Genomic DNA, 23,601 nt, shown 5'->3' on the forward strand with positions numbered 1-23,601 from the left:
TAGATGGCGGGAAGTGGGGACATGGCATGCTGGCGGGGGGAGGGGGGAGGGGGAGAAGGAGGCAAGGAGTGGGGAGCTTGGCTGCCCTGGGTTAATTTTTGCCCATGGGTGCTCCAGCCCCAGAGCACCCACGGAGTCGGCACCTATGTCCCTAGCCTCTGTTTGCCAGAAGCTGGGAATGGGCAACAGGGGATGGATCACTAGATGATTACCTGTTCTGTTCATTCCCTCTGGGGCACCTGGCATTGGACACTGTCAGAAGACAGGATACTGGGCTAGAAGGACCGTTGGTCTGACCCAGTATGGCCCATCTTCTGTTCTTACCTGAATTGAGGCTTGGAGGGGAGCGGAGGGGAGGCGCTAGAGGCTGGCAGAGGTAGTAGTGATCTGAGAAGCTGCTGTGGGGGGTTAACGTGTGGCTACGCCCCACCCCAGAGGGGGCAGCTCCCCAGTGTGGAGTACAGCTCCCCTGGAGGGATCAGAGAGCATGGGAAGCTCAGGAGGGACTGTGGGCTCAGTGGTTTGAGCATTGGCCTGCTAAACCCAGGGTTGTTAGTTCAATCCTTGAGGGGGCCATTTAGGAAGGTGGGGCAAAAACTGGGGACTGGTCCTGCTTTGAGAAGGGGGCTGGACTAGATGACCTCCTATGGTCCCTATTCTATGATTATATTCTATGATCTGCCCCTTATGCCCCTGCAGCTCCCCTCCTCCCTCTGGCAGAAGGTCCCCTCCGCTCTTTCCCGAAGCCCCGCCCCATTCTGCAGCTCGTCTCTCAGGTCCCACCCTCCAGGGAATAGCAGCAACGCTTTTCAGAATGACCCCTCCCTCTTGCCGTAGGGAAGGAGACGGCCCCTCCCCATCGTGCGACAGGGGGCGGTCCGGCTTCAGCCCCGCCCCTCCCCTCCCCGGCAGGGATTGGTGTGATTGGCTGAGCCCAAAAGCCGGCCGTCACGTGCGCTGCTTCCCTTGCAGTGACCGCGGGGCCTGAGGGTGGCGGGGCGGCCTGTGCTGGGGCCTGGGGAAGATGAGCGGCGCCCGGCGGAAGGAAGAGCCGCCGCCGTCGCACCCGCAGCAGCACCTGGTGGCCAACGGCGGCGGCGCGCTGCGCGGCTCGGTGTGGGGCAAGGCGCTGCGGAGCGACTCCGCCTGGGAGGACAAGGTGCGGCCGGGGCCCGCGCGGGGTGGCCCGGCCTGGCTGGGCGGGGAGAGAGGGGGCGGTGCTCGTCTCCCCACGGGCGCTGGGGGGGGCTGCCGCCGCCCGCTGGGGGTCGCCCGTGGGCGCTGGGCGGGTTGGGGGGGGGCTGCTGCCGCCGCCCGCTGGGGGTCGCCCGTGGGCGCTGGGCGGGTTGGGGGGGCTGCCGCCGCCGCCCGCTGGGGGTCGCCCGTGGGCGCTGGGCGGGTGGGGGGGGGGGCTGCTGCCGCCGCCCGCTGGGGGTCGCCCGTGGGCGCTGGGCGGGTTGGGGGGGGCTGCTGCCGCAGCCCGCTGGGGGTCGCCCGTGGGCGCTGGGCGGGTTGGGGGGGGGCCTGCTGCCGCCGCCCGCTGGGGGTCGCCCGTGGGCGCTGGGCGGGTTGGGGGGGGGGCCTGCTGCCGCCGCCCGCTGGGGGTCACCCTTGGGCGCTGGGCGGGTTGGGGGGGGGGCTGCTGCCGCAGCCCGCTGGGGGTCGCCCGTGGGCGCTGGGCGGGTTGGGGGGGGGCTGCTGCTGCCGCCCGCTGGGGGTCGCCCGTGGGCGCTGGGCGGGTTGAGGATACTTGTAGCCCCATGAGCTGGGGAAGCCTTTGTTTGTTTGTTTTTAATCTGGCATTTTTTTTGGCACATCCTCAGAAACTCTATTTTGAGTATTTTTCAGAAATCAGACTAGTCATTTCTTCCCGGTGAGACGAAGGCACAGAGACTTGAGGTGAAATTGCAGTGCTCTGTGTTGGAGACAGTCTATGTGCTGATTTTGTAACTTTTCTTTAATAATTAGAGCTATAAAACTTCCCATGGAAGCAGCTAAAGGCATTTTCCAACCGACCCTGCTCTTTAGGACACCATGAATTAATTTGTGCTCATTTAGGCCGGGTCTATGCTTTGAGCTTATATTGGTATAACTACGTTGCTCAGAGGTGTGAAAAGTCCACAGCCCTGAATGATGCAGTTATACCAACCTAACCAGTGCTGTCGATGGGAGGGCTTTTGTCCACATAACTACCACCTCTCATGGAGGTGGATTAACTGTGTTGACAGGAGAAGCTCTGCCATTGGCATAGCAGCATCTTCACTTAAACACTACAGTGGCACAGCTGCACCATTTTAAGTGTAGACCTGTCCTTACCTGTATCAGTGAGCCATGTCTGATGAATGGTGTGAGCTGGGAGGAAGCTGAGATTTTAGAATGATCTAGAAGCAGGTAGAGGATGCTTACTGAATAGGGCACCTAACATCACACACATACAAGCAATCTCATGTTTTGCATGCATAAAAAGGGAAGGAAGGAAATTGTTAAAAGAAAATCTCTCCATACACGTCTGTTGTAATGAGATGTAGTTGTAGCCATATCAGTCCTATGATATTAGAGAGAGAGGGTGGGTGAGGTAAGATCTTTTATTGAACCAACTTCTGTTGGTAAGAGAGACAAGCATTTGAACCACACAGACATGAAGAAGAACTCTGTGAGGCTTGAAAGTTTGTCTCTCTCACCAACAGAAGTTGCAATAAATCTTTCAATAAAAGATATTACCTCTCCCACCATGTCTTTCACAACGAGAGGCATATGTGGGAACGTGTTAAGTATTGCATGGTGGTCTAGACTAGTTCTGAAGCATGCAATGTTAGTAAAAAAAAATGTCAGTGGCTAGTCTACACTGGCCCTTCTACTGGTGCTGATAATGCTACAGCAGTGCTAAAAGAACAGAGGGTGGATTTCAGAAAACTTCTACCATAGATGTAGCCTCTAGTGCAGGGGTGGGCAAACTTTTTGGCACAAGGGCCACATTGGGATTGCGCAGCTGTATGGAGGGCTGGGTAGGGAAGGCTGTGCCTCCCCAAACAGCCTGGCCCCTGCCCCCTATCCATCCCCTTCCACTTCCTGCCCCCCTCAGAACCCCTGACCCATCCACCCCCCCTGCTCCTTGACCCCTGACTGCCCTGTCCCAGAACCCCCTCCCCCAGCTGCCCCGGGACCCTACCCCCTCCCTAACCCCCCCTACTCCCTGTCCCCTGACTGCCATGACCCCTATCCCCGTCCCCGCCCCCGGGACGCCACCCCCTATCCAACTCCCCCTGTTCCCTGACTGCCCGCCCCCTGTCCCAGAACCTCTGCCCCATCCAACTACCTCTGGGGACCCCCTACCCCATATGCAACCCCGCTCCCCACCCCCTTACCATGCTGGAGCCAGCCACACCGCTGCACTGCTGGACAGGAGTGGCAGGCCAGAGCGCTGCCTGTGCAGCGGCATGATGTGGGGGGGGGGCAGCCAGGGGGGACGGCGGGGCGGCCAGGGGCTAGCCTCCACAGCAAGGGGCTCAGGGGCCGGGCAGAATGGTCCCGCGGGCCGTAGTTTGCCCACCTTTGCACTAGTGCTTGCGGTGGACTTGTCTTGGCTTAAAAATGCTTGCTGCAGTAGTGGAATATTGGCAAACCCTGCTAGTGGAGAGATGGCATGTACTAGGAAAAGTTGCTTTGTCAGTATAGCTTAAACCAGTTACCTGAACAGGGTGGTCTGTACAGGCAAAAGGGCTTCTTTGCTGGTAGGCCTGTGTCTACATTAGGATATAGCTATGTCAGTTGAAGTGGTGAAAAAGTTGCACTCCTGACTGGCATAGCTGTACTGGCAAATTTTTAAACTGTAGACCAGACCTAAGGCTAGGTGAGTTTCATTTGGTAATATATATCACCTCTACTACAGAAATAGACGGTTCCCCTGTAATTTTATGTAAAACAAGTCATTTAATCTTTCTCTGCATTAATTCCCTATCTGTAGTAAATGAGAGTAATACCTTCCTACCTCACAGGAGTGCTGTGAGAATGAACTTATTATCTGTGAGGTGCTCAGATACTATGGCGTTGATATAAGTAGATCTCCAGCTTCCTTTTGCTTCGCGCTCTGTCTGTACATCAGGCTAGTCTTACTGTCACCTTGTGAGTGTCCCAAGTGAATACAACTCCATATTCTCAGTGCAGTTACCCCTTTTATGTCAATCATTTGTTTAGACTACTGGTTTAAAAGGGTTATTTGCTCCTGTTGTTCAGATCTTAGCATGTAACTGGTTACAAATGTTCAGTGTGAGTTCTACAACTTACGTATTTATAGAGGACCAAAGTCTGCTCTGTTACACCAGTATAAATCCAGAGTAACTACACTGACCACAGTGGACTCTGGATTATACAAAGATAACTAAGGGCTTGTCTACGCTACCGCGTGGGGTCTATCTAAGATATGCAACTTCAGCTACGTGAATAGCGTAGCTGAAGTCGACGTACTTAGATCTACTTACCACAGTGTCTTCACTGCGGTAAGTTGACAGCTGACGCTCTCCCATCGACTCCACTTGCGCTCCTCATTCTAGTGGAGTACCGGAGTTGACAGGAGAGTGCTCCGCAGTCGATTTTAGATTGACCCCCGCTGGATCAATCGCTGCCTGCCAAACCGGCGGGTAGTGTAGACAAGCCCTAAGAGCAGGATTCAGCTCATTGACTCTGTTTTTAAATTTAAATCAGATTTCTACCTGCACAATCCAAAAATCAAAACGAGGAATAAACATTTGGATGTTTCCTTTGATTGTCTCTTGTAAGATGATGGTCATCCAGGTGGGCTATTTGGGGAGTAGCACAGCATAACTGGTGAGGCTGAGGGCAGGTCTACACTACCACTGCCGGTCAATCTAAGCTGCGCAATTTGTGTTATGTTAGTAGCGTGACTTAATTGACGCAGCTTAGATCTACTTACTGCAGGGTTCACACTACACTATGTCGAGGGGAGATGCTCTCCCGCCGATATTGCTTCCGCCTCTCATTGAGGTGGAATACAGAAATTGATGGGAGAGCGTTCTTTCATCAACTGAGCTTGTCTTCACTAGACCTGCTAAATTGATGCTGCCAGAGTGTCTGTCACGCTGTCATGGCTTAACTCTTCTGCAAATTTTTTCAATTATAAATGTCATGACTGCTCAATAATTGGTTGTGGTTTTCTTTCATTAAGCTTTAATTAAAACAACTCATTAAGGCCTGGATTCTGCAAAATGGATACATGTACCATAAATTGTTCTACTGAAGTCACTGGGACTACTTGCATGTGTAAATTAAGTTCATGCATATGTGTTTGCAGAGTCAGAGCTGTGATCTTCCAAATGGGAGCAGAGCATAAATAATGCAGGGCTGCCGCTGTAACTCCGAGAGCAGTTATTTTCTGTTTTTGTAAAGTTGTATTTGGAGATGACAGAAAACCTGTAAAACCATGTAATTTAGGCATGTTACCCATTCCTATTAAAATAAGCCTTTGTATCATTTTATATTAAAAATCAGTATTTTTTCCATTTGAATCAGATACTTTTTTTAGCAATTTAAAAAAAATAACAATACATTTGGAAGAATGTGGGCTGTGATTTTTAGCTAGAATTGTGACATTTTTGCATTTCTTGCTATAAACAAGCTGTGACTCGGAGCGCTTTGTGGTAACAGCGCAGTCAGCAGGGCAATGGCTTGAGTTTTCAGTGCTGTCCGTCATCGTGCACATAAAAGGCCTTCTCTGAGGTGCCACTGCCAACATGGCAAAGGAATCATTAGCGCTCCTGAGGATGCTGCCACGGTTGAGTCACCTGAGCATCTTTCTTCTGTGTGCAAATGTTTTTTTAAAAAAAAAAAAATACTCTGAACATGATAGAAGGTGAATTGATTATGAAGATTGCATCATTCGAATAAGAAATATTGAGCTTTTTGGAAAAATTGACTTCAGTATAATATCAGTGCATGGAGAGAGGATGTTACTGCATTATTTCACCTGACTGGCTTCAAACAAGTTGAGATGCTGGGAAGTGTGGAAAACCAAACGACCTTTTACAACCCCATAGGACAGAATTTGGCCTACAGAATTTTTATTAAGTTATGGTAGTGCATCCTGTCTTTAGTGAAGTTGCAAAGGTGTATTTGAGAGCAGAATTGAATTTTGATTTGAAGCATGTGGCAGAATAGGATACAAGCATTCATAGCTTCATAAAGTCTACAAGGAGAACAGGAATAGAAAGTTACACATTACTGTCACTCAGCTATGACTCTGAATACAGACATGGGATGCAGTTTTCGTACCAGTAGGTGCCATTTTTAGTCTCTTTGGAATAGAATTGAATTTTAAACAATGCTTTTTTCATAACTGATTCCCCCCCCCCTTTTTTTTAACAGTCCCGTGGAGACTCAAAATCAAAATCTTTCCTTGCTGATGATGGTTTTTTTATCTCCATGATTCATACACACCTGTTTGTCATTTGTGGTTGCTTGAGAGTGCTGATTTGCTGGCAACAGTTGTTTGTGGGTGATGGGGAAAGAATTCAAGAATGATGTAGGCTTTTACAAGTGGTAAAGAATATAAATAGCTGAAAAGTTGGAGCTATGAACATTTTTAGTATCTAATTCTAAAACAAATGGACTAAATATCTGTTCTCTGTGTGTCCCACTAGTGGGAGAACTGTAAACTGAAGCCAGAACTTAGAAAAGGGGGTGGGGGGGATCCATCTATTGCCATTAGATACTTTCAGATACTTTATAGTTTCTTAAAATATTTTTTCTTTTGAAAAGCAATCTGTGTTCAGTGCCTTGATTTTTTCCAAGTTAGTTGCATGAGGGGTTCTTATAAATGTTTTATCTAAACTAGATATTATATGTGAGATATCAAACTTTGCTGTTTTTTCTCTCTCTTCAGGATGAGTTTTTAGACGTGATCTACTGGTTCCGACAGATCATTGCAGTTATTTTGGGAGTCATCTGGGGCGTAGTTCCGCTGAAGGGATTTGTGGGAATAGCAATGTAAGGTTTCTTTCCTCTTATCTGACATGTATTTATTTATTTTTTTTCAGATGTGGAGGTCACAATAACTCTAGGCCATTTTAAAACAGCAAAGCAATGGGGTGCTGGAAATGCATTAAAGTCTGACATTTCCTTTAAATACTGTTTCATAGTCCAAAGGATAAATCATGTGACCTCATGAGCCAATTGGTACCTGTAACTCTTTCCCTCCATCCCCCATTCTGAATAGTTCTTTTTTTGCTTTAAAAACCTCTTGGAATTACTGGAAAAATGTCCAACTTCTGTCTTTTAGAGCAGTGATTCTGAATATTTTCCATACCATGATGACTTTTCCCCATACTGGGACCCCCTGTCCCGTGTAACTGGGATCCGTATGGGAAAGGCAGGGTGGTTATGACCCCGATAATTGTTTGCAGCATCCAGTTGAGTACCCTTGTTGTACAGTGTGTTCTGTACAATCCCACGAAGGGTGTTTATTCCTTTTGAAATCAAAAAAGTGTCTCCAAAACAGTAGAAAATGTAAATTGTAACAAGCAAAACATCATTCTTGGGGGTCTTCTGCTGTTCTCTCATGAGAGATACTATTTTACCAAAACGTGTACCTTTAATATCATTGTAAGGGGAAGGGGCATCGAAAATTAACTTTTTTTAAAAAGAAAAATTATATCCATGCATATATATAGTAAAACCTGTAATCTGGCTAGATGTATGGGATCCTTGTTCCCTTTTTAGCAAAGATATCACAGTGTTATAGTGAGCACACTAATTAATTAAAATGTTATAACAGGGTTTGGAAAATTTACCAGCCACCTATGAGTTAAAGGACAAAGCCTGCTAGACAGAAGTAAATGCAGAAGATGGGAGGGGCACCAGGGGCGGTGCTCTAGGTGTTGAAGCAGGGTAGTACTAGGATTTTATATGGGGTGCTGTCCCTCAGTTCTGATGGGGGACTCTGTATTTCTATCTGCCTGTGACTAGTTGATGTCTTGAAAACTTAGCTTTACTCCCCTCTAGGTGCTGGAAGGGAAGTTTTCTGTCTCCTCCCCTCTCTCAGCACATCTTAGGTGCTGCAAGAAGGCAAGGGGGAGAGAAGGTAGTCTCTGGTTCTCTACACTTTCAGACTGTTTTTGACCATGGGGCAGGGCGTGGGTGGGTCGGTCTTCTCCAGTTCCTGCTTCTGCTGGTGCTCGTATTTTTCCCAGCAGCAGCAGTGTGACATTGATACAATTTTGGAGAGTTGCATTGTTGCTCACATGGTTCATAACAGTAGCACTGAACCTGACTAGTCTTGTTAATACCATTGTGAAACCGCATGGGAAAGCTCTGAGCAGCAGAGACATTGAGGCTGTTTGCAGACTCGGGAAGAAAATGCTACATTGTTTTGCATCTTGAAGATCATCTTCACAACTCTTAGGGCTAGAAACACTTTGTTTTACTGGAAATTTACTTAAATTCTGCAGAAATTGAGGGGTAAGAGCCCCAGGGAAAGCTTTATATTAACCACTGAAGAACTGTTTTTTCAGTCCCTGTTATAAATAGTTAAAACTAAACTACAGTTACAATAGATGAGAAATACACTGTTCTTGCTTCTGTTCACTTACTATTTTAGTGTGTCTTCCATCTGTTTGTGTAAATGAGTTCGTGTGGAAGGTTATAAAAGTAACTGAAGCTGATATTTGGTGAACAGTGGAGTCTTCCACACTGGGGAGCTTGTGTTTAACAGTTTCTTAATGTGCCAGAAACATTTAATGCAACTACGATTATTGTAGGTTCTCTGGCAAATGTTGTGCATGTTCTCTTTTAAGAGCAACATGGAAGGCAAGAGTCCTGAGTGTATCTGGCACAGAGCTCCAGTCTTTTTCCACCCTTATCCTTTCATCCCACACAACTTTTCTTGCAAGAAGTGCACTGTTTGAAGGCAAGTTTTCACTTCCCAGGTTATCCCAATCCTGAGTCTCTTGAGGCCAGATTTAACTCTGCACTGGAGCTTATGTGATCTCTGGGACAGGCTGATGGTTGCCCGAAGTTACACCCTAGCTGTGGTGGCCCTTAGCGCTTGCCAGAAGCACAGAATGTGCCCAGGCCACATCAGATCCCCCCTCTGGCCTGTCCATGCCTGTCTCCGTGCTGTACCTGGCTGTAGTGACCCCCTTCACACTAGCTTAGGAGGCAATAAAGTGCGGTTCCAGGAAAACAGCAGGTTGGGCCCTGGGTGTTTTAGGGTGAGATGAGTTCTGTTAGGCTTGGGTTTACTTTACTAAACTCAACTGGTGCTAAGACAGAGAGGCTGATAGTGTATTTAAGTCCTTGGGTTTTAGCTTTTATGCTGGTGATCTCCTGAGCATTTAAGAACCAATCCCTGCCTCTAGGGCCACAAATCTGTGCTCTACTGTCAGTGTGTGATGGTGGTAATCTTAGGTTTGGATAAGAACTTGTTCCCTGCTACAACTATATGAAGCCAGACTGTACATGTACTTGTAGATCCAGCACTTGACAGGCTGGGGAAAAAGTGGGTAGAGTTAACATTCCCTGCACTGGAGAGAGTCCGCTCTTGTATGCTTTCTTTCCAGAAGGCGGAAGAATTTGAACTGAAGCCTCTAGCAAGCTGGGGACAGGAGGAGAACATCCTACTCCTTGGCTGTAATGTTGATTAGATCATTAGACGGTTTTATCCTGTAATATCTTTGTCCCCAGATTCTGCCTGATCAACGCTGGCGTCCTATACCTCTATTTTAGTAGCTTTCAGCAGATAGACGAGGAGGAGTATGGAGGCACATGGGAGTTAACGAAAGAAGGATTCATGACATCGTTTGCACTGTTTTTGGTAATTCCCTCCCTTCCTCCCCGCTTCCTTTCCAATTGTTCCAGTTACTGCCTGTGGAGTAGTAGTGATGAGATGAGATGTGAGTGAGTAGGAACGCACCATGGAATCCTAGGTAAGGGAGGGATAAGGGGCAGAAACTTCACAGCAAGGGGAAAGGCTGCACGTTAGCAGTTGTAAGGTCAGTTTATTCTGAGTGTTCCCCCTCTCCAGCATACAGGTGACACAAAGCTAGGGGAGGTTGCCAACACTTTGGAGGATAGAGTTAAAATTCAGAGGGATCTTGATAAATTGTAAAACTGGACTGTAGACGACAAAATGAATCCAACAAAGAAATGTAAGGTGTTACGCTTAAGGAAGAAAAACCCAATGCACAAATACAGAAGGATAACTGGCTTGGCGGCAGCACAGCTGAGAAGGATCTGGGGATTGTGGTGGATCACAACCTCAACACGAGTCAGCAATGTGATGCTGTTGCAAAAGAAGCAAATGCAATTTTAGGTTGCAAGTCACAGGAGGTGATAATACTGCTCTACTCAGTGCTGGTTAGGCCTCGGCTGGAGTACAGTGTCCAGTTTTGGTCACCAGTGTATAGAAAGAATGTAGAGAAACTGGAAAGGATCCAGAGGTGAGCAGCAAAGATCAAAGGGATGGAATGCCAGCTATAGGGATGGAATGCCAGCCATATGAGCAAAGGCTGTAGGAACTAGGTATCTTTAGTATGGAAAAGGCTGCCATAAAAAAGATGGAGAAAAGTTGTTCTTGCCACAGAGGGCAGGACAAGAGGCAATGGGTTCAAACCACAGCAGATTTAGATTAAATCTCAAGAAACATTTCCTAACTGTAAGAACAGTAGGACAATGGAACAGACTATCTGGGGAGGTTGTGGAAGCTCTTCCATTGGAGGTTTTCAAAAGGAGGCTGGGTAGCCATCTGTCTTGGATGGTGTAGACACAACAAATCCTGCATCTTGGCAGGGGGGTTGACTTGACCCTTCTAACCCTGTGGTTCTATGATGATGGCAGTGCAACTATTTTTAAAATCTGCTCCCCATTTCCATCAGGGTGTAATCTAGAGCATTGGCATGTGTTATATTGAATTCACTGCTCTTATCTTTCAGGGTCTTTGCTATGACTTGGTAATACTGCACTTTTAAAATTTTTCTTCTGTGCACCTCTTCCCCCCCCCCCCCCCCCCGCCCCTGAAAAAAAAAGTACCTGTGATCCCATTTGCGGCTGTTTTGAAGCTGCATAGATTCTTTGGTGGCACTTCAGTCTGGGGCAAGCCAATCAGATGGCAGACTGCACTTGTCTGTGGTATGTGACATTCCTTATAGCTGTCTGCAGTGGCCCCAAAGTTGAAATTGAGTTTCCTGTCAAGTAAAGTGGCCTCTTGTTGAGAACAGTGAGGGATTTTTGATGGTAAAAATGACTCGCCCCATGAAGTTGCAGCTTGGATTCTGTTTGTGGTTGTGCCTTTAGCACCACTCACAGTACTGGCAGGGCTCATGGAAAAATTCATCCTTTTTTGTGATAAGAGGGAGGGCAGTAAATGTTTGAAACTTTTCCACAGGGGCTTGATTAACCTTCACTTTCTCTCCTTGTTTGTCCCCTCTTCAGGTTGTTTGGATAATCTTTTACACTGCCATCCACTACGACTGACAGCCTGCAGCCCTTGCCTCCCATTCCGGTCTTCAATAAATCCAGGAACATTTTAATAAATCAGAGCCTGTAATGGACTGGTGGGAGATGAAAATCAGCCACCTTTTTGTACCAGTGGTCCGAGGAGCCTGGAACAGCCCCAGCTCCCCTAACAGAGAAGCCAGTCTGTCTTGATTTTATACAAGTGTTGCTTATTGGAACTTTTTAAAAAGCCATCACAATTTTTGAAAGCCGTTCAAGACTATTCAACTTTTGAACTTTTTCCATGACTTTATTCAATAACTGTAACAACCTCCTGTGTGCTAAAGGGTGAATCTATTAATTTAATTTGTGTAAGTTACCTCACCCTCTGGATGAAATCTGTCATTAAATTGTGACTTGTCTTCCATTGTTGTCCTTCAGACATAGTTTTAAAACAGCAGTCACTAAGTTACTTTCAGTGGAGAACACTGCAGCATTCAAGTAGTACATGGAGTTCAATGATTGCCCTTGGCTTCTTTGAAGATAATTAAAGATGTGATTTATTTGAGTAAAATGACTATTGTTACCATATTTTTTAAATTAAGAATCATTTGTTCACCAGAATTTTCAAATGCTCTTGGCTAAAAACATGGATTTTTTAAATAATTTTGCTGGGGAGAGTTAGTCATCTGCTTTGGGAATGTTTAACTTGTAAACAGTGTTCATCATGTTTAGGACCTTCATCATGTTTCTGCTAGCCCAGAGGGCTACTAACTCCGTTCCCGGAGCCTACCTCAGAGTTCAGTAGTCTAGACGGACAAAATAATTCCAGAGGCATACTTTTAAATGTCTGAGTTTAACTGCTTAAAATCTTAATTTTTTTCTGTGGTGTATATATAAGTTAACGGGGTTCAAATTCTGTTTATTGACAAATGCAGGAGACTAAAAATAAGTACAATTGAGGCAGCTAATGTCATAGATGCAGAATTATGAACTCTTTTAAAAGAGGCATTTTCCCAGGAGCAGATGGCCTCCAGATTTCAGTGTTGATCTCTTCATGATACTGAGCAAAGCACCATCTAAACCAGATATTGCTGAGCTATCCCGTCAGTTTAGAGCTACTCCTGAGTGTTGCCATAGAGGTAAGCTGGGGGCTGTTTACTTCTCTAAAATGCTTAAGTATATATCTTTTCACAACTTGTATTGACAGCAGTAACATGCACAGTGCTGCCTACGCAGTTATCTCCAGGAAGCAGTGCCACCATGTGGTTTGGTTGTAGAATCATCCCTGCTGTTCTAACCTATAGTTCACATAAACTTGGGGAAGGTTTGTACCAAGATTGCCTTATGATGAGAACTTGACCTACTTTTAATATTCTCTTGTTGAAATCCTACATTGTTTCCTTGTCCCTCTCTTCTGAAAGCTCAAGAGCCCAGAATTCTTATGTTTGCATATAAAGTTAGGCACCTAAATAACAGTTTTCAGTGCGGAAAGTAGGAAAGTTTCCCATGCATTTCCCCCAAAACTTTAATAGGGAGGATATCTACTTTGGGAAGGGAGAGATGGTTAACTACTAGGTCCCTGCGAGCTGTGGAAAAAGAGGAGCTGAGGCTTGCTGCTATTGCAGTCTGAGTTGCCAGCTTAAAAAGTGAATGATCTCATGCAGACTCCTAAACATGCTGCTCTCTTGTGTGTGTAAGATTTAAACCCTGCTATGATTTTCTCCTCCTCAGCTGTAAGCATTAATTTCCTTTGAGAAATGACCTGTCCACTAGTTTTAAGTTATTCTTTGCTATCATCAGTTTGTGCGTTTCCTTAATTATCCCCACCCATCAATAAAATAAACCATTGTATACTTGAAAGCAATCTATTAAATAATGTCACCTGACTAACCAGTTGTGTGGCTTCTATCCTCTGTCTTCTGAGTATTACAGAATGTTGGGAGCATGGGGCTTTTTTAATACCCTGTTTTGTGACCACTAATCTTGATCTGGAGCCCACGGTGTATAATTTGTCTCTTGGATCTGTGTCTCAGATCTGTGTCGACATATACCCTCCAGAGGGGCAAGGCAGCCGCTGGGATTTAAAAGCTCATCTTCACTGGTAATGAAACGAGAACTGACCACTTCCCTCACTGCAAGCCTTGCATCCCTGTAGCATACCGGTTCTTGTGCTGTGGTTGGCAAGCTCTGGTGGCGCTTTGGAGCTGGGCACAGAAGCGCTGTGGGAGCCCTGCAGGCTGGGTTCTCTGTAAGTTTGCCCCAGGTTTGTGCATTTTCTTTGTGACTCGGTGCATTGCTGTAAAACTTGCGAAGTGTAAATTGGTGCATAGCTATTGTTGACCCATGAACTGTCCCTTTTTATCATCCTGAGTGGAGAAGATAGGAGCTGGAGAGAATGACTCTGCCCATCTCCTTACCTTGCTGTTGGACTGAGTGAGATCTGAAGTACTTCATCTGGCCCCCATCACTTTGGTACCAGAGCACCTCCCAGTCTCTAGTGTATGTATCCTCACAACACCCCAATGAGGTAGAGCCATGCTATTACCCTTACATGGCAACTGACTTTGGAACACTCAAGAACTGGCCAGTGAATGCTCATGGTAAAAGTGAGGTAAACATAGGAAGGGATTTTTATGAAGTCTTCTGGTTTGACTTTTCAAAGTGAAATAGATACAGAAACATGATGTGCAAAAATACAACCATGATTGAGACAGATACAGTCCCGTGTGTTCAAACCCCAGTGGACTGAAATGTATTGATAGGGTTATTCCTTTCAAGAAGGGGAGATGCTTGGGGACAGTATCTGCAATCTGTCTTGATGCAGTGCTCTCCAATGGTTAGAGCTAGAAGGCAGACCTGCTAGGTCCTATTGCCAACTCTTGATTATTAAAAGCTCATTTTTGGTGCAGTTCAGGGTGTAAGGATGGAGAAGCCTTCCCCAAGAAGCTTACCACCCAAAAGTTGAAAGATGGATAAGAATGCCCTGAGTGACCCAGAGGATGGTGTGGAGGGAGATGGAAGTGGGGTATGTCTTGAGAATTCAGGAGAGATTTAAAGGAAGAAGTGTGGTGGCCCGGAGCACAGGGCAAGGTGGGTCAGTCTGGGCATAGGGGACAGCCTGGAAAAGATCATGAATCTCAGAGTGGGAGAAGGAAAAGGAGGAGCTCGGTGATGGGCAGTAGTAGTGAAAAGAGAGCATATGTTGGTCAGTGAAACAATATGAAAGCTGGGCAGCACTGTGCAGTGTCTTAGAGGTCAGGGATGTTATCGCTGATTTAGTAGGTGATGAGGAGGCAGTGGAGGAGAGCAGCACGGTCTGAGTAGCCAGCAATGAAGCGGATTTCAGCTGCTGCAGTTGGATGGAGGAGGAGGAGGCGGAGGCGTATCCTAGTCTAGGTAGTAAATAACTCAGGTGACTGCTCATTTAAGGATGAGTGAGGCAGAGATGTGTTAGCGAGATGTTGTTGTGGAGAGGTTTGACAACAGCCTGGATCTGTGCACAGAGAGGATTTAAAAATAACCGCGTGAATGTGAGCCTGGCGAGCAAGGAGGTTGGTGGATTGACAATTGTAGCCAGACAGCCAGCCCCCCCCCTCTCAGACCAGCATTGCTGGAAACACAGGAGGAAGCCGGAACAGGGCACTTAACATATATTCCAGCACAGCCTTTGAAGCTGTGAAAGCACAGGTGTGCTGCTACAATGTGCCTCTGGGAACAGATACGACGATTAAGCTCACAGCAGGCAGAGGCCCTGTGACAGACATGGCTCTTAGCCCCTACTAAATAGCGTGATGCACACACACCAACATCCTAGGTGGGAAAATATTTACCCTGATAAAAGAAATGTCCAGTAGTCAAAACTTATTGTTTCTCTCCCTTGCAAGTGTAAACTACTCTTGCGAAAGCTGGCGTCACCCCGACAGACCAGCCTCAATTTGGCATAAGAAAGGAGAAAGAGAATAAAGGAGTACAGAGGTATAAGTAGGGGACCTACAGCACCATGATTTTTGAGTGCTTTTCACTATCTATCTGCTGGTCAGATAAGTGACAGCCTCCCAAGGCTTCTGCAGCTAAGAGGGTCTCTACGCCTTGTCCCTTATTCGTCTTTCTGCGGAATTGAGTGACCGATCCTGGCTTGGCACCGCTGGAATCGAGAGATGCAAGGAGGGTAAGAAGCACCCACACCTGATCTCCTATCTTTAGTGTACACATATTTTGAAATAGAGCTCTATACTTTGTTTTTCTTTTCTTTGGGATTGTGGCTTCCGTTTTGTAACTTGCTTGTGTGTGTAACATCTCTACATTTAAATAAGTAGGCACTAGCAATTTTGTAACCACATGATTAGAATCTAGCTTAATAAATTTTGGTAACCATTTATGCATAAGCCTGACTTGTTTTCTCTGGTTTACTGTAAAGCAGCCAACACAATTAAAGAACCTCAGCCATTTTGGCTCTAAAGCCTGGCCATTAGGTGAGAGTACTAAGAGCCTAGCGTTGAGTTGTGCCGCCTCCACGGGGCAAACTCTTGGGGCACCTGTCAGTCAATCCTGGCTGCCCGCTGCGAAGGAGCTCTGAGCTCTAGCAGTTAAAGTCACGGGTGGTTAGGACCTTGGGGCATCTGTCAGCCTAGCCTGGGCTGCCCGCCGCGAAGGGACAGTGTGTCCTAGCGGTTAAAGTCACGGATGGTATAAACGGGCATAGCTGGCACCTCACCAAACATCCTTGGCCGTCGGCTAACAACAATGCAGAGGGCTTAGGAGCAATCAGGAGCCCTGTTCTAGCTGTGTGGTGTTGGAGGAAGAGGTAGGAGGGTGTGGTGGAGACAGGAAAGGAGCCTGGGGAGAAGCTGGAGTAGAGAGGGAGGCTGGAGAAGTGGGAACAGAGGCTGTGGAACTGAGGCCAGTCACTGTAGGCCAGTTTGGGCACCGAATGGTCAAATGAAATAAATAGCACCTAGCTCCCTGACAGAGTACCTGCAGAACCCAGCAAAACTCGACTGTTTAGCACCTCTGGGGAGTCTGGTGTCTTCTAGATAGGTGCCCACCTTTAAGAATCCCAGTTTGGAAAATGTTGGCCTTAGCCTCTGTGCCTTGAAAATGGAGCTAAGGCTGTGTCTACGCTGCCACTTACATTAGTATAACTTATTATTAGTATAACTATTACCAGCAGGAGAGTGAGTTTGTGTGTGGGGGGGTGGAGGGTGAGAAAGCCTGGATTTGTGCTGGAAATGGCCCAACTTGATGATCACTTTAGATAAGCTATTACCAGCAGGAGAGTGGGGTGGGAGGAGGTATTGTTTCATGGTCTCTGTGTATATAATGTCTTCTGCAGTTTCCACAGCATGCATCCGATGAAATGAGCTGTAGTTCACGAAAGCTCATGCTCAAATAAATTGGTTAGTCTCTAAGGTGCCACAAGTCCTCCTTTTCTTTTTGCGAATACAGACTAACACGGCTGTTACTCTGAAACCAGTATAACTTATGTGACTCAGCGGGGTGAATAAGCCATCCCCCTTGAGCGACGTAAGTTACATCAACCTAAGCGCCAGTGTGGACAGCACTATGGTGGTGAGAGAGCTTCTCCCACCAACGTAGCTATGGCCACTCATTGTGGGTGGATTAATTATGTCAACGGGAGAGCTCTCTCCTGTCAGCTTAGAGCAGCTGCACTAGAGAGCTTACAGTGGTGCGGCTGTAAACTCTAGTGTAGCCATAGCCTAATGGTCTCCTTTGTATCACTGAGGTTCTCTGGGGAAAGGCAGTCTGTAAAGGGCAGCACTGTTTGTGGTGGTGACACAAAGTGGAGTGGGTCTGAGTGGGAGATGGATTTTTATACTCCAAATAGCAGAAGGTCAGCAGTCCCTGATTCTGCACCCTGGGCCTATAACACAGGAGCAAGAGGTGGTATAAATTTACAGAGCACTTACATTTATTGGTTCCATATTATCTGCCACGCTACCCAGCAGCCACTTGATGTCAGAGACTTGCAGGCAGGAGCACACTGCCAACACTGCCTCAGCTGGAAGCAGAGTTAAGGGGAGAATAAAGACCTTTCCAGCTACTGACAACCAAGCTGTGGGCAGCAGGAATGAGATGCTGAGTTTGTGGAAGTGAGTCTCCCGAGCCCCGACTGGCTCTCTGCATTCCAGCTTCAAGCCAGCCCTAATAAACGCAGCCAGGAACTGGGATGAGTCTTTAGGCCAAAGGAATGAATCGCTCTGCCAGTTGCATGGCCATGGGATTGTGCCTCTGCAGAAGGCAGCAGATGGTTGGTGGGAGGGAAGGAGAGTGTCCGACATCTGGGCCCAACTGAGCTTCTGCCATGAGATGAAATCAGGTGACTTCCTCCCACTCAGCCAAGCGTGCTGGCTGGGATGTGGAAATTTGCAGGGATGGAAAGCCAAGTGTAAAATCTATTAACCCTTCCAGGGTGGCATTTTCGAGCCAGCAGCAAAGCAAACAGCCCTGGTCCGTGCAAATTATATAGTAAGGAGCTGTGCTGAGGAAGTGGCATTGCCAGGCACATTATCAGTGAGTAACAACCATACCAAGAGGGTGGCGGTGAGACACTGCCCCATGGCATAGCTCTGCTTTAGGTAAACACGTGATTACAGTAGGTTCACCCCAGGGTAAATCTATTGACTTCACTGCTTTTGTAGCAGAGATGTATCTGGCCCATGTTTGGCTGTGCTTCTAATGCCAATACAATGAGCTGTGTTGGTTCAGCCTGGGAGGTGGCTGGGGGCAGGAAGCTATAAGGCTATAAATTTCCCTTCCTGGGATTTGCAGCTCAGTGCTGGCACCTTTGCCAGGTAAGCTTCTAACCTGCTCCCATTTCTGCCCTTGAACAATGTCACAGCTCAGTTAGAGATGTAGTTCTTGCTGTGATGGGCCTTTCCAGACATTCTCTGGCTACTGAAGAGCACAAACTGAACTCCGCTGAGCAATGGAAGACTTGCATCCCCCATTAATAAATGATCCTGAGCACCTCATCAGTGATCTGAGTATCACACAGCCGTGTACAAAGAAGGGCAAAGAGCAGCAGCAGTTCCATTTCAGGATGGAGAAACCAAGACGTGGCTAACTTAAGTGACTTCCTCAAGACCAAGCAGCTGGATGTTCGACCCTGTCTTGTTTCCAAAAGCAACTGATGCCCTAGATTAATAAACTGCAAAATTCAATGGAGACCTGCCCTGTATTTAAAGTCATCCCCATAAGTGCAGGAATCACTCCTGTAACATCAGGTAGTGTGGCCTACGGGAGAGAGCACTGGACTGGGACTCAGGAGCCCCATAAACATGAATTTAGCCCATAGTGTTTAAGTGACTCAGCCAGGATTAATGAGAGACAAAGCCAGGTTAGAACACAGCACTTATAGAATCATAGAATATCAGGGTTGGAAGGGACCTCAGGAGGTCATCTAGTCCAACCCCCTGCTCAAAGCAGGACCAATCCCCAATTTTTGCCCCAGAACCCTACCCCCTCAAGGATTGAGCTCACAACCCTGGGTTTAGCAGGCCAATGCTCAAACCACTGAGCTGTCCCTCCCTTCTAGCTTCCCAGTCCCATGCTGCTTTGCTTCAGCATGAGTCTACACCATGTGTTGGCTCAATGTTGGCAGGAGTTCAGCTTGCATTGTTGTTAATGGGAGCTGCAGCTGCTTGTGCCAGGGCTGAATTTGGCCTGATGTCATACTCAAAAGGCGCAGCACTAAAATTATTCCTGCTACAGAAAGCACCCCTCTCCAACTCCATATCGCTTTAGGTAGAAGTGAACGAACTGTCCTTCCAACGATTGACCAAATGAAGACCATACCCAAGTCTGGTACGAAAGGGAATTCAATGGCCTGTTTGTGGTGGTCACAGATCCCACTGCGTAAACAATTGGGGCTCCAGCCAAAACCCAAGCCGCAGGAGTTGCCTTCAGAATGCAAAAGGCCCTTCTAATTGTGAAGCATAAATCTGTTTTACAACATAGTCTTTGTGTGTTTCAGCTTAGTAGGGCTATAATGCTGCTGATCTCTCACAAACTCAGAAGTGAATTGCTGGCCCTGCTACGCTTTCATTGCTATTTTCTCCCATGACTATTCTACGTTCTATTCTATGTAGGTTCTTAGACTGCCCTCCTCACTGTAGTACCTGTAGCCCCATGAAACAAAGTCTGGTAGCAATAAGTGAAAGACCACCTTGATTTCGGGATAGTTGTCTGAACAAGCAGTGTGTAAGGTACATGCACGTGAAACATCTCCGAAGAATCTCCTTGAAAACTCTTCCACCTGCTTGAGATCCATGGTGGCAAACTCTTCTGGAGTTGAGGCCAGGTTGAGGGCAGGCCTGTACCAGGGGATGCTGATTGCTTTCTCATCCCCTAAAGGGGGAGACAGGCTAAGCTAACAGGAAGGGGAACGCTCTCGTTGCAAAAGCTGAAAGGCACTAGTGAGAGTTGGAGAAGCACCCTGAAGGCTGCAAAGTCTATTTTTGCTCCTTAGAGGGGGTGTTTGTGGTAGGGGAATGGGTGCATGCAGAGAGCAAGGTGACTTACAGCTGGTACAAGAGTGCTCAGTGTCTGTATAGATGTAGAGTTCATAGGTAAGGTGCCAGTAGATGGTTCTCTAGAATATACAGCACAGCTCCTGGGTTCTGTAGGGCCAATTAAACGTGTCCTTGTGTATCACAAATTGCTTCCTCTGACAGCTGTGTGTATCTGCTTCTAACTGCCATTAGCAATGTCTTGGATGGGTTCCAGGGGACTGGCAATGAGCAGAGCAACATGTAAATACCGCTAAAAACCTGGGTCTATGTGCATTAACTAGCAGGAACAGCAGACTCCAACTTCAGATCTGGATCAGCGGGGGACGAAGACACAGACACCCTTCAAGTGGATGACCCCAGCATGCTCAGTGAAACAGCAAGAACAAATCCCCTGCTAATAAATGTGTGATCCAATCCTTGGCAATGCAAGCTATAGCCTTCCTGCAACACATGAGTAAAAATGGTACCTCTGTTGCCTAGTCTGCCACTAAGACTCACTTCCCACATCTACGGTAGACAGCAGCCCTTGTTCTAAAATCAGTAGCCTTTGTGTGTGGACTGGGGTGAAACTTTTTTCTGATGAATCATAAATTGCATTTTGGGGGGGAATGAAGCTATTTGTGAATTTGGAAACTTTGGGAATGTCCATTTTGAAATTATATTTTCCAATCTATTTGAACAGACGTCCAAAATGTTTCATTGACAACTTCTTTGATTTTTCTTTTGGGACAGAAAAACTCAGTTTTGGTTCAAAACTGACCTTTTTTCAGCTATTTTGGTTCAGACACCAAAAGAAAAATCAATTATTCACTCGAGTCCATGTGTATTAATAGGGTGGGAAGAGCAAGAAAAGGTGGGGGCAATTCTGGATTAGCAAACAAAGCAAACCTGGCTTTTAGCAAGGGTTTGACAGCCAGGTTGTCCCCTAGGAGTGTTTTGAAGAATTCCTCTGGCTCTAAAAACTGAAATGGGCATCAGACCAGCAATGGGGCCTTGTCAGTATTTCAGAGTCCAATCCAGCATGAGACATGCTGAAGCGCATGGCACTGTTGCCCCAACATCAGACACCAGCATTAAAACCTTTGCTTTGTCCTATGAAACCTAGGAACTGTGCAAAATGTTCTTGAGCATCACCGACTGGCACCTTAACTGTATATCTAATCACTCCTGTAACAGGTGGTGATAAAATCTGCCTGTTTTCTTTCTCTCTCTTTTAAAAACACTGCTCTCGTGCAAATGAGCCTTTCGAATGAGCACCATTGCAGTGTCTTATGCTATAGTCCCAGCTAGTTCACAGGAGACCACAGCATGAAGAAGATCCAGAGAAAAGCTGGAGTACGAAAGGACTTGCCAAGCTATGATACTGTGGGCTATTTATGAAGTTACACCAAAACACCACTCAGTTTAGCAGTAGTATGTCAGATCTCACTGTCCTGCCTCCATTGTATATAAGAAATCTCTGTGGTACTATGTGAAATGTGTTGCCCTTTTAATGCAGGGTTGTTGTAGCCTTGTTGGTCCCAGGATATTAGAGAGGCAAAGTGGGCGAGGCAGTATCTTTTATTGGGCTAACTTCTGTTGCTGAGGGAAATGAGCTTACCCAGAGCTCTTAAACAGGAGTTAAGTAGCACATAGACTTTATGCTGGCCCTCCACATTGGGGTTAATTTCCTCCTGGTGATGGAGGCTCCTGAAGACCTCAGGATGCAGCAGTCATTTTGATACATCTCTACTACTGCTCAACAGTCTAGGAAGAGGGAGAAGATTGCTACTGTCTTCTTGCTTGGAGCACAGATGCTGCATTCCTCCCAATGGGTGCCAGTCAGTTTCACTATAGGTCATAGTAAATTTTGAGTTAATTTCACGTCAGGTTCTCCCACCCCAGCAGACCCTGCGAAGTCTGAGTTGCAAACACTGGACCATAGGGTTTATTTGTTTCACAAAAACTCTTCTTGTAGAAATGTTCCCCCTCCCCCGAACATTTTGACTGTTTCTTGTAATAATTTATTTTTGCAGAACCTGAAGTTGTGGCCAGATTTGACTAGACATTGTCCCATTCAGGTTTCAAATAACCAACCAAAAGGATTGTTTTAAAGCCAACCTACCCTTTTAAGCTGTGATTGCAGAAAGCACCTGGCAGGCGTAGTGTGACCATAGCTGTTCCATCCCGTGAGACAGGATGCTGATGTACATCTTGCATAAGCTGCATGCATCAGAAGAGCCCTGGTGGAATCCCCACTATGAAGGAGTTACAGTAGTAAAGCCTCTTAAGTTCTCGGTGCTTTGCCTGGAAGCTAGGCACAGTGATCCCAGAAGAGAAAATGCTCCTTATACAGTATGAGATGCAGTCCCAGTCTATAAACAGGTGAGCATCCATTAAGAAAAAGTGCCAGCCTCAAAAGGCCCAAATTTTTGCTTCTCTGAATCAAAATTTCAAACTTTGTGCAATGGGGCACATGCAAAAGGAAGGCTCTTAAGAAACCTCGTCTTTGTGCATGCAAAGAGAGGATTTTATAGGTGCAAGGGGTGCATGGACATCTCTAGGTGAATAGCTGAATCCAGATGTGAAATGCAAGCACTGCTTAACGTGGCTTTGACTTTGTGGATTGTATTTCATTCTCTCCCTCTCTCCCTCCCCACCTCTGTTTACTTTTTTTAAATCTCAGCTTACATTTACGGAAAGTACAATATCCCCAGTTTTCCAGGCCTTTTATGGGATCTGTGCATACTTCAGATAAAGAAAGATGTGAAGGGAGCTATTCTGCTTCCCCTCTAATATTACAACCTTTCATGCAGATGCTGCAACGTATTCCTTCCTCTACCCATTTCCATTCAATTCATTGGATGGGATTTTGGGCTTCCTTCAGAAATGCATTTTCTGTCTCCCTTCCCTCACCCTGCTCCTTTTTATATGTGAATTTAATGCAGGTGAAAGGTGCTGATGCCTTGTAAACTGTACCCTTCTGTCCACCCACTAGGTACAGGATGGACAGTGGCAGGGCAAGCCTGGCACCAGCAACATACCTCAATCCTGAGCTGCAAGGAGCACCAAGAGGGGGAGCCCAGGCTCTGTAGTTCATTCAGTCCATGGCCTCTTTCTGAGACTGACAAGAAGTGCGTGATTTTTGTGATGCTGATGTCTGTCTGCTAAGAAATGAACTGAGGAACCCCCCCCCACTCCCACACAAAAACAGGTTATTTCCCATGGAGGCCACTCAGCAACCATCCTATTGTAAATTCAACCTGGCTTCTACAACCACTTAGGCATGTGCTTAAATTCCACTATTAACTTGCATAAAGTGTTTGTAGGATTGGAGCCTTATCGTGCAAGGTCTTCAAGGCAGGAACTGTGTCTTCCTATTTGTTTGTACAGCACCTGGCACAACGGGACCTTGATCCTGAGCAGAGACTTTGGGTGATACCATAAAACAAATAATAAAAAGAATACATGTTTCATTCACTATTTGACCTACGTTGCAGATGAAAGGCTCTTTATCTCACTCCCAGTCCTGAGCCATCTGGGCCTTTTGGGATACACTTAAAGGCTATTTAAATCCCACCATGACAATGAAATTTCCCCTCTCCAATTATTATGCAAATCCTGTGGAGTCTGACAGGGTAGTAGA

General features: G+C 46.6%; 1 protein-coding gene across 1 annotated transcript; it reads left to right on the forward strand.

The window, feature by feature from the left end:
* The first annotated feature begins 955 nt into the window (after nt 1-955).
* On the forward strand, nt 956-13,335 carry RAB5IF (RAB5 interacting factor). Its single transcript, XM_073309851.2, has 4 exons — nt 956-1,159; nt 6,896-6,999; nt 9,694-9,823; nt 11,440-13,335. Exons 1-4 carry the CDS (start codon nt 1,025-1,027, stop codon nt 11,479-11,481), a joined length of 411 nt encoding a protein of 136 aa, XP_073165952.2. The 5' UTR covers nt 956-1,024; the 3' UTR covers nt 11,482-13,335.
* The last annotated feature ends 10,266 nt before the right edge of the window (nt 13,336-23,601 follow it).

Source organism: Lepidochelys kempii, chromosome 13, assembly GCF_965140285.1.
Source record: "Lepidochelys kempii isolate rLepKem1 chromosome 13, rLepKem1.hap1, whole genome shotgun sequence".
Lineage (NCBI taxonomy): Eukaryota > Metazoa > Chordata > Testudines > Cheloniidae > Lepidochelys > Lepidochelys kempii.